General features: G+C 38.3%; 1 protein-coding gene across 1 annotated transcript in view; it reads left to right on the forward strand.

Annotated features, from left to right (window-relative positions):
- The window catches only part of LOC136747246 (roundabout homolog 1), a 289683-nt gene that overhangs the window by 142610 nt on the left and 133287 nt on the right, over positions 1 to 13786 (forward strand). Inside the window, exon 3 of the mRNA XM_066700194.1 lies at positions 3103 to 3429. Coding sequence (XP_066556291.1) covers positions 3103 to 3429 — 327 coding nt within the window. The remainder of the gene's footprint in view (positions 1 to 3102; positions 3430 to 13786) is intronic.

Here is a 13786-nt window from a genome sequence, read left to right on the forward strand (position 1 = left end):
CTTTTTCTTTTTTCCCCATTAGGAGATCCTATGGTAAAAGTAAAACATTCTCCATTATATTAGTTCAGCAGTCTTTTTGTGTGGCACTGCTACTGTAAATTGCAAATGGATGAATAACTGTAGACAACAGGCCTTAAGTGTTTAATATAAAATCCCACTTGTACACCATGAATTAATTTCATAACTAATTTTAAAAACAAAGAATATAATATTAAGTAGAAGAGGAGGAAGAAGAATATTGAATAAGTGTCTGTAATTACTTGGAAGTAATATTCTCACCCCCCAAAAAGTTTTTTTTTTTCATTGCTGGAGTATCAGAAGTCACACATTAATATTAGTTTTTAATTATTTTCACACTAACAAGCTTCAAAGAGATGTATGCTCAGTAACAGGCAATGGATTATCTACTTGCACTTGCTTGAATTTATCTACAGTGGCACTTCAGCAATTAGGGTTGACCTCCTTAATTGAACCTGATAGCATTTAGAAGGCCACACTGTTGAGACTGGTCACACATTTGAAAACCACAGCTTGTTAATCTGCATGTTAACCAGGTTTTCCTAGATCTTTACATTCTCAGCTGATCAGTAATGGTGGCAATAGAATCCTTTTTTATGTATTTATTTTTATTCTGCATTCATGACATTTTTTGTGGTCACTAATTGCGTTTATATAACACCTTTATTGGTGACACCCTCTGCAGAAACCTCTCTTATCTGCCATTTTCCTGTGCTTCATTCTTCTGTGTTCGAAAGGTTTTTTAATTAGTCACCAAGTTGGTACCTTTCTTAACTGTGCTGGAAAATTGGATGTTATTAAAAGCCAAATGGAAGCAACAATAAAGCTTTTTTAGAGGTTTTAATGGTCTACTGTGTGCATTTTAATACATAATCTGGACATGCCATAAAACATTTTTCTTTCTTAGATCATTGACACCTCATGAACTTGGGTTTAATACATATTTCACTTATCAGATGACATTCTGCAACACAAAATAGAAATGGTATAATTTTGCGGTATCTAAAGATCTACAGACACAGTGAGTCGGATGGCACTTTTTATGACTTGCATTTTGTGAAGAAAATGTGTATGATTGTAGCATTGATGTAGGGTTGTACATTTGATGTTAGGTTTTAACTGAACATTGTGATTGAAAACTGTAATTTACCAGTTTAAGATTTTCAATTACCACTTGATAATTCTGATCTTCTTTACAATGCAAATTATATACAACAAGCATCTACTGTGTAGCATATTTAAAAAATGATGGGACAGGTTGCCCCATTGTGGTTTAGAATAGAAGTCTCCAAATCTGGTCCTGAAGAGCCCCAATCCAGCAGGTTTTGCAGGTCACTTTTAAATGATCAATTTCTGAAAACATGGAAATGTAATTCTGAACAGCTTAGAAATAATTTTGGTAAATAAGAATGATTTGAAACAACCCCCTCAGGGCTCTACAGTGTGAGCGTTTTACTTGCATTAGCGAGTAAAAATAATGTGCGAGTGTGAAATACAATTTGGCGGCACAGTGCGAATACATTATTTGAACTACATATGGAAATACTACATTGACATGATTATGATAATAACGATATTTTACACGAATCGTTATTACAGTAGCAAATGTGGGAAATGTAGTTCGGTTGTGGATTGAAAACTACAATAGCCGTGAATGACATTTATGACCCAGTGTACAGCGGCTCATATCCAGTCATTTACTAGCGGGCGTTAGCCGCTTCGTCATTAAAACACAAGTAATAGTACTCAGCGACAGTGGGACTGCAACAACTTAGCGATAATGTCTATTATTAAAATCTACTAAAATCTTAAAATGCAATTAATCTTCGATTAGTTGGGTCTACGTGGGCGTAGCTACTAAAACAAAACCTCGAGAGATGGTGGAGGCAGCAGCCGGGGGAAGTATAGGAGCACTTTGCATTGAGTTGACATTGAAGACAGTTTGCTGCAACATGTGCACAGCTGAACTCACGTGGCGATCACGACAATGACGCAGCGCACTGAAGAGAGACGCTCAGCTGCTGCAGGCTGCTGCCTCTGGACCCGAAAACTTGTCCTTCAAGGATATTGCACATTGGATCTGTTTAAACCGCACAAAGTATTCAGCCTTTCCCGTTACTTGAACTGTTGTGCGTCTCGCAATATACGCCTGTTTCTTTACGTCCTCAACTACGTTATTATACATTTATTTATAACGCGCGCTTATTATAACCCCACGCTACACTCAAGCAAGTTAAAACAGACACAGTACACAGATGCAATAGAGCAGTGCAGTATACACAGACACAACAACATACGCAAGAAAACAAGCAGCTAGGTTAGTCAGTAAAGGAGAGCAAGCAATACAAATCTGAAAATATTCTTTTAAAACATGTAACTAACTAACACAATTTGATTTTTAAGACATTTTTTTAAATGTGTAGTGCGCCCTTCAGAGCCCCTGGAAGTGCGCTGAACAGCCGTGGCGCATTATACATCTGATCAAACTAGTGCCATACATATTGAATTCAAAATATGAACATAAACGAAAAAACAAATGGAAAACGTTTGAGTTTCGTTTTGCGTTTTTCCACGGCGCTGCTGTGTGTGCGTGTATTTACACAGGGACGTACATTTTCTTTCCCCCTGCCCCTTTCCCCCGAAGTGCCCTAATGACCCGACTGTAAATCCACCCCCCACCACCACCACCACAAAACGCACTTCGCTAGCTAACCCCCCCGAATTCCTTTTTTGGTTTGAGCCACTGCCCCCTCACGAGGCTCCACTGTACAGCAATGTATTTAAATGTCTTCAACATTGTTGCATTTGTTTTTCATTTTAGCATTAAATATGAACCATTTATGATGATGTGCCACTATTTATTTATTTATTTATTTTGAGTATGCCCCTAAATTTTGGACTGTGCCCCAAATTTTTTCAATGCTCCTTAGGAAAAAAGTAAGCGTAGAGCCCTGCCCCTGAATACATTCCAGCCTTCGAGGACCAGCTTTCCCCTTAACAGCACAAGTAAATGAGCAATCTTTTATTAATGCCCCATGGCTTCCTATTAACAGTTGTTCCCCTCTCCTCTGCCTTGTGTCCCAGGATCCCGCCTTCGCCAGGAGGACTCCCCGCCCCGGATCGTGGAGCACCCGTCTGACCTGATCGTGTCCAAGGGGGAGCCGGCCACCCTCAACTGCAAGGCGGAGGGCCGGCCCAGCCCCACGGTGGAGTGGTACAAGGACGGGGAACGGGTGGAGACGGACAAGGATGACCCACGCTCTCACCGCATGCTGCTGCCCAGTGGCTCGCTCTTCTTCCTGCGCATCGTGCACGGCCGCCGCAGCAAGCCAGACGAGGGCAGCTACGTGTGCGTCGCCCGCAACTACCTGGGGGAGGCCGTCAGCCACAACGCGTCCCTGGAGGTGGCCAGTGAGTACACATCACACTTGCTCTCTTCTGTTTGGTTTTCCCAAAGGTTGTCCGGTGATGGCCAATGGCAAAGAAGCAATGGCATACTCAAGCACATACATTTCTACTCAAGTACTGAAAATGTTATATATCTTGATAGATAGATATATAGTTTGATGAATATGTTAAATATATTTGTAAATGATTCACCTATATTTGTTCAACTGGCTTGTTGTCTGGCTGTGGCTACAGCGGGAGTGATTGATGCAGGGCAGGGCTTATCTGTGTGATTCTAGTGCTCCAGTTCAGTGGTGCCATCCCCCATCTTCCTGCAGTGGGCACATTCTGGTAACTAGTGTGCAGCCGAGTGACTAATGGCAAATGTCATCTTCAGAACTTCTTCTTATCATTCGATTTTGTGTCCCATTGGTTTTGAGAAACAGGAGCTGCAGCAATGTTTGTATGTTATATATAGGGTAACGGTTCCATGGACTAGATGACTAGGAATTGTTAATGTTCTATAACATAGGCCATACAATACTTTGAATTCCCGTTTCCTAGTATAAACTGTTCAGTTCCAGGATCAGGACTGTGCATCGCTGCTCTGTCCTGGTAAATCGAAAGTGTAGCTCAGGCACATATTGTAGTAGTAGTAGTAGTTGCTTCTTTTATCACCTTTAGCTGAGTTCACTTAATAAATTACCTTTAATAGAAAAATCGTTTTACATTCAAGCTCATTCCTTTACTCAAAGTCTTTTTGGGTTTTGGCAAAAACAGCTGCTCACCGTGCCCCTGCTCTCCTGCCTGCGTTAAGCCTTTTTGGGAGTTCATAGATATTGTGCTGTCTGACTAAGTACTGACCAAAAGCAAAGTTCATGAACTCTTTTGCTCTATAATTAAGGAGATTCTTCCTCAGTTATTATTTCCATGGTAATGGTGAGGACCCATAAATTAGCAGCATATGGATACATGGGAGACACAAAGATAAACCTTACTAAATGGTTAATTTCTCATAATCTTTTGGAGGGGGTTTTTGGTCAGAACAAAAAGGGTTATGTATATTTTTAAATACATGTATCTTTTTATCTAATACATGAATGACCACAAATTGGAGTCACATGAATTACACTTATTGATTTCTTCTAATCGGTTACATCTGGTTGTGCAGCTGTTTTTACTTTTTAAATAGAACAGGTCCTATTTATTGCAATCTAGGATTAAGTTGTATTATATTTGAAATAAAGTGCATTAAAAAAAACTTTTAAAGCACACCTTTTAATTAAAGTATTATAATTAATATCTGTGTTAGCTGTATTGTATTTAGTTTGCTTCATCACAAAGTTTAGTGAAATAGTGTTAAGTTTTTCTTTAATGACAAAATTGTTGCCATGGAGAAAATAAATTCCATTATGTCATGGAGCTGCTGAACACATTTCTGAACAATGTTGAAAAATGGGGCAAGCAACAAGTTATTTTTAGTGGATTATGAGTGATCATAAGCATTTATGCATTTAAAAAGCAAATCTCATTCTGGTAAATAACTTCATCTTTATTCTGTATTTTTTATATTCTATATTCCCTAAACACTCTTAGAACAAACAGCTGTGTGTTACACAAAGCTGCCCCAGTCTGCCTCATTCATCAACATTTGTTCAGCACAGCCATGTCCTGAGGAATATATATATTTTCTAATAAACCTTTTGGAATTGTGCTCTTCTTTCATGATAATCTCCTTACACTAACTTTTAATTATTTGTTAAGTTAAGTGTTTTTACTCTTAACAGAAATACCTGTGTACCTCAAGAAAGTTTACTTTCTTTCTTTCTGTATTTCTTTCTTCCTTTGAATCCATTTGTATGAGCCACTCTTAGAGCAGGAGATACATTATGAAACGGTGGATACACTTTTTACACCCTAATCCATTGCGTTGAGAGAGGAACAAAAAAAAAGCAACTCGTTTCAAATATCATTGCTTTGCATGGATGTCCAAGCCCTGTCACTAAGGTTCTTACTGTAATCTAATCAAGACGACTGGAGACAGGGTCGTGCACCCATTTAGAAAATGCCAAGCAGGTTTGTTGGAACTGTGGAGTGTTTGTGAGGTCTCTGAGGTCTTTTCCAACGTAATTGCAACTGCCCAGAGAGGGAAGCAATATTAGTGATTGTTCTCTGTGTTGATAAAGAAATATACTACTTAATAGTCCATTCAAATTCAGCATTGTAAATGCTGTACTAATGTGTATGCAGAACCACAACAAACATTGGTTTAATATAAATCTTAAGGTTCCACACCAAAGACTGATTCTCAAATCGGAAGCTGTAGGCATTCAGGGTAATGTAAGTAGATGGATTATGAACTGGTTGATGTATAGGAAACAGAGGGTGTCGATTAGAGGAGTCAGAAACTGAGGGTGTCGATTAGAGGAGTGGCTTCTAACTGGAGTGAGGTTCTTAGTGGAGTTCCACAGGGATCAGTACTAGGGCCTTTGCTTTTTCTAATCTATATTAATGATCTGGACTCTGGGCTAGTTAGCAAACTTGTCAAATTTGCGGATGATACTAAAATAGGTGGCTCAGCAGATACAATCTCGGCAGCACAGGCTATTCAAAGGGACTTAGATAACATTCAGTTGTGGGCCGACACCTGGCAGATGAAATTCAGTGTGGACAAGTGCAAGGTAATACACGCAGGTAACAAAAAATTCCACTATAATTCCACTATGGGAGGAATAGAACTAGATGAAGTATCGCATGAGAAAGACCTAGGAGTCTATGTGGACTCCTCACTTTCTCCATCCAAACAGTGTGGGGAAGCAATAAAAAAGGCAAACAGAATGCTAGGCTATATTGTCAAAAGTGTAGAATTTAAAACAAGGGCAGTAATGTTAAGACTGTACAATGCACTAGTTAGAGCTCATCTGGAATACTGTGTACAGTTCTGGGCTCCACACTTCAAGAAGGATATCACTGCTCTAGAGGCAGTTCAGAGGAGAGCAACCAGACTTATTCCAGGTCTGAAGGGAAAGTCCTACTCAGAGAGACTGAGGGAACTGAACCTTTTCACCCTGGAACAGAGGAGACTACGTGGGGACTTGATCCAAGTCTTCAAAATCATGAAGGGCATCGACCACATCAAACCAGAGGAGCTTTTCCAGATCAGCAGGGACACACGCAGCCGGAGACACAAATGGAAATTGGGCTACAAGGCATTCAAAACGGAAAACAGGAGATGCTTCTTTACACAGAGAGTAGTCACAATCTGGAACAAACTCCCCAGCAATGTGGTAGATGCTGAAAATTTGGGAACATTTAAAAATAGACTGGACAGGATCCTTGGATCACTTAGTTATTAATGGACACCAAACGAGCACGATGGGTCGAATGGCCTCCTCTTGTTTGTAAACTTTCTTATAAATCTGTCTCTGCTACTAATAACGTTTACTGATGTATTCACAGTTGTTCTTAAACCTTCCTATTACAGTTATTTTTATCACACAATAGATTATGAGCATTTTACAGTTTCATTACTGTGTTCACTACAACATTACTGATGAAAATCGCCTACAATCTGAACATTATCCTCAACAGCCCCCATGTAAGCAATTACATTTTTTATATTTACAAAAGGATCTAAATATTAGTTTATTCCTGAATATTTGGGATTGATTTTTTGATGTACAATAGATATAATGGTGTTACCTTTTGGTAAAGTTACTTAGGATTGATGATGTGGTAATATCAGCATCTATCACAGAAGAAGCATTATAGACTAATCTGTGTTCTTTATATGCTGCTATTTGTTATATAGTTTAGGCTATAGCTTAACATCTTAAGCTTCTTGGAGAAGAAGAAAAAGACATGTTTTACATGTGTTTGTCATTAGTCTAAATCTGGTGCTAAAAATACTTTGTGAAACTGAATAAAATATAGTATTTCAGGACTGGTTAAAATTAAAATAAGAAAAAAAAAGTTTGGCTCAGAATGCACATATTTAATAACTACAGCCCACTGGCGGCCCTGAGTTTTCAAACAGAACACTAATGATATAGTCACAAGTTTCTGTCCTATTCTACAAGACCCATTTTATGTTTTCCCTGTACACCAGCTATTCTACATGTAATTATGTTGTCAGAGCAACTCGGACTGTGTACCCACAGGACAAAACAGATAGAGGTATTGCAAAAACGATTAGTTTTACAAGGCTTTATTTAAACTCCTATAAACTCTAAATGGGATATTCCAGTAATTGGTCATTCAGGATATTCTACTGAATAATTAAAAACCTGCAAAACATTGCCTTCTTTTATTTTTTGGTTTGTTTATTTGTTTTTCCACAGGCAGAGCTATATCCCCAGAAGCCTGTTGTTCAAACCAACACAAAGATAGAGTTGTCAGGGCCATTTGCTAGTAAAATGAGAACAAGACACAGCATTTTTCACCATGGTGGTGATGACTGAAAACACATCAATGCATGAATCTAAAGTTTTCAGTGTCTTAAAAAATTGCCCCAAGGAGCTAAATCCATTACTGTTTATAGGCCTCAGTTATAGCTCATGTTATGTAAAGCTGATGCCTTTTATGATCAGCTAGTACCTAACTGATTGTAAAGTTAATCCTTGCATCAACAACTAGGGTCTATGACTAGTTTTGATGTGACCAAAGTTTTACACTGCATGTCTGTTCAGTGAACTCATGGTCTACTTGATATACTTTGATAAAAATATTTCAAAGCTTAAATTTTGCTCAGATATTTTAAGTACTTCAGGGGTTTTGGTTTTCAGAAACACTGCCCTCGGCCCTTGTGACAGCTTTGTTTACATATAGAAACCTTATATATTTAATGTGGGAAGATTTGAAAGAAAATTAAGTAAGAAAGGCACTTTAGACTCAGGTTGCTAAGTCTTTTGACTCCAGGCCATATTACGTTATATCCCGCTGCATTAAGATAAGCTTTTTTTAAAGGAATCTCCACCCTGTATTTCTTTAATGTTATTGACCTAGACTTTCAACAGCTGCAATAATAAACAACACAGTTAAAATGCTTTTCATGTTCGGTATATATGACAGACAGCAACATAATGTCACATTTGTTAGACCGCACCTGACTGATATCCTGATCTTTGACTACCACAATTCCATAATCACTGTTATCAATAGTTTTGCTATAATAGCTTGTTTTTAATTTTCCTCAGAACCAGCACTTAGTAATACTTATATTACAGACCTAATTCGGTAATCTAGTCTAGTCAAGCTGCTTTATCTTCATAAATGTTTTAGATGACCTCTTCATTATTTTTAAAGGCTACATGATTAAGTGTTTCAGAAAAGATTAACGGGAGGCCTGCTGTACTGCAAATCTTTTTTCTGGGTGTGTTCACTGTATACAGCAGGTTTGCAGTAATAATGTTATGCTTCTCATAGTAATTTTTGACACGGGGGAAAGGATTAACTCCATGTGTTCTTTCACTCACCATGGGGGGAGAGAAACCCTCAGCAGCCTGCTTGTGTACTTGTGTCTGAATGGGCGTGAGACTGGGGGGAGTTGTATTGTGAAGTGGGGAGGGGGATGTTATATGTTAAATTGGGAATGTGTTTAGTCCAGGACTGGTAGTGGGAGTCATCTGCTGAGCACTGCACAGTTGGCATACGGCAGTAAAAGTGAGACCACCCCCCCCATCACCCAGCCCCCAGCCCCCAGCCCCCTGCCCTCTTCCCATCCCTCCCCAACATAGGTATTCCTTCCCTCTCACATGGACATCTGTTGGCTCTTTCAGCCTAGAGAAACTGCATGGATGGCGACAAAAAAATATGAAAATCACATCTTTCTGAGTTCAGATTTGGCCATTTCCCTAAAATGATTATATCCATATGTGCAACCTCCCCACCACCCCCACCGCTCCCCTTCCCTAGCTTTCTTTAAAGCCAAGCTCTACATTTTCAGGAATGCTGCTGGCATATAATTATTTACTTCTACTATTTGTGTTCTGTTAACTTATTACAAGGGGGTTCTTATCCATGACAGGTTCTTGTGTGGTCCTCCACAGGAAGACTCCCAAATGAACCTTTCCGTCTTTCCTTTCTATACATCGCCTTTTCTATATTGTTTTAATGGTTTCATTGTCCTAAATAAATAAATAAATATGTTGCGCAGCATGGCTTGGCCCATTGCCTCAGTCTTGGAAAAGTCCTCCCTGTTGGAACAATTCGAAACCTATTTGTCTTTTCAGAATAGCAAATTGCAACAAATGCAATAATAGTCAGCCCCCTGCCGATACATTGGAGGCACTGTATACTTTTAACTCTTCCATGGCACAGCATCTTTAATTAAGCTGTTCCATGACAACTCAAAAGGAAAACATAAAAAGACTAGAATTTCATAGTGGGGGTATTTCTCAAAGTGTATATATCTCTACCTCTGTCTCTGTATCTATTCTTTGTATAGTTCAGCTTGCATTTCAAATCAGTATTCCAGAGATACACTCACAACCTTTTAGTAATGAAAATCTATATTGAAACCTGAATCTGGAATTAGGAAAACAAATACAAACAATATATTTTCAAAGTAAATTGTGGCACCAGGGACTCTTCCGTTATGAACAATTCAATCTTCACATTCAATTAATGAATATAATTGTATAAGTGATGACTGACTAACTTACCATCTTGACTTTACCATGGCAACGTTTCTGTTTCTGTCAGATTTGTTTTTGTGTTTAATAAAAAACTGTTACAGACAAATCTATCAGGATTTTTAATGACTTGAGGAACTGTAAAAAAAAAGAATCAAAATAACAAAACGCTTTAAACTCTGGGATAGTTACTTTCTTTAAAAAAATAAAAAAACGTTCAGTCTTTTCCAAAATGTAAACAGCAACTGAAATATGACCCTTTACTGCCATTGCCTTAGAGGAGCATTTGCTCTCCATTTTACCTCCAAAATAGTGTTTCATGCCAAAAATCAGCTGCCATAAGCATTGGATTCCTAACTACCTTTTTTTAGCCATGGGAGTACTTACCAGGCAATTCTTTTTGACAGTAAAATAATTTTAAAATATATAATTTATAATGTAAATATCCATTGGTTGTCAATCATTTTGTTGGCATGTTATGACACAACTGAGAGAGACTGTTCATTTAAAGGCTTTATGTCATTTGGAAAAATAAAGTTTTAGAAAGACCAACTTGTCACGGTATTAGTGGGTATTGTCACGATACTAGAATTTTGAACATCGATACGATACCAGTTCAATTTCACGATACTCGATACAAATTCGATACCAGAACCAAAAAAATAAAAATCTGCACACACAACATATATTAGCATTCCTTTCATACAGATACACAATCTTCACTCCAGATCAAATGGGCCGGAGCAGTAAACACAAGTATCATAGTATTAAGAAAACTTTTTCCAGAATTCACTAACCATTCAAACATTTTCTTCAGAACAATAGAGTGCAGGTAGCTAATAAGACTCATGTATATTTTGGTAATTTTAAAACAACACAGAGCATTGCGTGACATTGCGTTTAATCTGTCTTGTTGTAGTAACAGTCAATTGGCACATTAATGTTTTATGTTTTACTGCATTATTATAGATTTATAATATATTGAAAATGTGTTCCATATGGGAATTTAATGTCATTTTATTTGGTATACAGAACATGCATGTAACACACAACAGTCATTATACACACCAAGAAATAATACAGTAAATAACAGGCAAATATATCGTCCTGTGCTTGCTACACAGTCTTGAGCCATAGTTGATCCGTGAAATAATATTAATTCTGGGTATAGTAAAGGTAACTCATTTACAGTGAGGGAAAAAAGTATTTGATCCCCTGCTGATTTTGTACGTTTGCCCACTGAAAAAGAAATGATCAGTCTATAATTTTAATGGTAGGTGTATTTTAACAGTGAGAGACAGAATATCAACAAAAAAATCCAGAAAAACGCATTTCAAAAAAGTTATAAATTGATTTGCATGTTAATGAGGGAAATAAGTATTTGATCCCCTATCAATCAGCAAGATTTCTGGCTCCCAGGTGTCTTTTATATAGGTAACGAGCTGAGATTAGGATCACTCTCTTAAAGGGAGTGCTCCTAATCTCAGCTCGTTACCTGTATAAAAGACACCTGTTCACAGAAGCAATCAATCAATCAGATTCCAAACTCTCCACTATGGCCAAGACCAAAGAGCTGTCCAGGATGTCAGGGACAAGATTGTAGACCAACACAAGGCTGGAATGGGCTACAAGACCATCGCCAAGCAGCTTGGTGAGAAGGTGACAACAGTTGGTGCGATTATTCGCAAATGGAAGAAACACAAAATAACTGTCAGTCTCCCTCGGTCTGGGGCTCCATGCAAGATCTCACCTCGTGGAGTTTCAATGATCATGAGAACGGTGAGGAATCAGCCCAGAACTACACGGGAGGATCTTGTTAATGATCTCAAGGCAGCTGGGACCACAGTCACCAAGAAAACAATTGGTAACACACTACACCGTGAAGGACTGAAATCCTGCAGCGCCCGCAAGGTCCCCCTGCTCAAGAAAGCACATGTACAGGCCCGTCTGAAGTTTGCCAATGAACATCTGAATGATTCAGAGGAGAACTGGGTGAAAGTGTTGTGGTCAGATGAGACCAAAATCGAGCTCTTTGGCATCAACTCAACTCGCCGTGTTTGAGGAGGAGGAATGCTGCCTATGACCCCAGGAACACCATCCCCACCGTCAAACATGGAGGTGGAAACATTATGCTTTGGGGGTGTTTTTCTGCTAAGGGGACAGGACAACTGCACCGCATAAAAAGGGACGATGGATGGGGCCATGTACCGTCAAATCTTGGATGAGAACCTCCTTCCCTCAGCCAGGGCATTGAAAATGGGTCGTGGATGTCTGACCTCTATGATTGCCAACAAGGGTTTTGCCATCAAGTACTAAGTCGAAGGGGTCAAATACTTATTTCCCTCATTAACATGCAAATCAATTTATAACTTTTTTGAAATGCGTTTTTCTGGATTTTTTTTGTTGATATTCTGTCTCTCACTGTTAAAATACACCTACCATTAAAATTATAGACTGATCATTTCTTTGTCAGTGGGCAAACGTACAAAATCAGCAGGGGATCAAATACTTTTTTCCCTCACTGTATACTGTGTAACTTACGTTTTAATAGATAAAGCCATGTCGGTTAAGAATCTTAAAGGCAGATAGACAGAAAAAAAAAATCGAGCAGCATTACCTAGGCCTATATTATGAATATGCCTTTAGATATAGCTGAATCGATATTTGCTTTGTAAATACATGCTATTTTTACATTGTTATGAATCAACAGACACTAGAACCGCATAGACGCAAATTTTCAGCGGTTTTTGCAATACAAAAGTAAATATCTCTATGTATGTGAATTTCTCTTATATTTTACTTACAAAATGGAATTAAATAACTATACAGCGTTTGCTGTAAACTCGTCGAATGTATACGTTATAAATACTTTCTTCACTTTATGCTGTAGGTTTGAATACAATCAAGCCGACATTCTGGGCTTTGTAATGAACTTAGTCATTTTGAAATAATTTGTATCGTGTTGAAAGGTGAAACACGTAAATGTCTACACATATATTATCATTATTTATTTTATTAGCAGATGACACAAAATACACACAAATGAAGAATCACACCTGATCTAGCTCTCATCTGCCTGTCCTCTCATCGGCTCAGCAAGTTTCTAACTTTCCGTTGGACTTCACTCTTGATCTCTTGCAGACCCAGGTCTTGATCAGTCACTGTCTGATCGTGTGCTCATTATTTTGTATCAGGTGCGGCTGGCAATAGGTTGGCTGCTGTTAGTGTGTATTAGAACACTGTTGGCACTACAATTCAGTATCTACAGGACTGAAGATGCCCCTCACCAGCGCTGCACACGGGAGTAACAGAGCTGTCGCTGTTTCACGCTGTTGAAATGCAGTCTGTGGTAATGCACTGCAGTGTTGAAAAGTGTCTTCCTGCAGCTGTATACAGAAGTCAAACCCATTTCAAAGCGCTTTCACATTGCATAAGATGTAATATTTTATTTATATGCTATTTGTATAACTGGTTGTTTATGTTTTTTAATTGCATGTTTGCTAGCATATGTGCATACCGATTTCTACACCAGTTTACACAGTTTATTGTGTAAAAGGTATTATTAGTTTGTTCATGTTTATGTAGCCTACATGCGAAAAAATAAAGAATCTTACATTTTCAATGTGAATACAGTGTTGCTGCCGCGAAAATGTTGTGTGATATGTTCATATGTAAAAATATTGCGTTTAGTCCAACCGTTTCTTTTTCGTTTTCGTCACACAGCTGTTTTATAAAGCAGACACATTTTG

Source organism: Amia ocellicauda, chromosome 3, assembly GCF_036373705.1.
Source record: "Amia ocellicauda isolate fAmiCal2 chromosome 3, fAmiCal2.hap1, whole genome shotgun sequence".
NCBI lineage: Eukaryota > Metazoa > Chordata > Actinopteri > Amiiformes > Amiidae > Amia > Amia ocellicauda.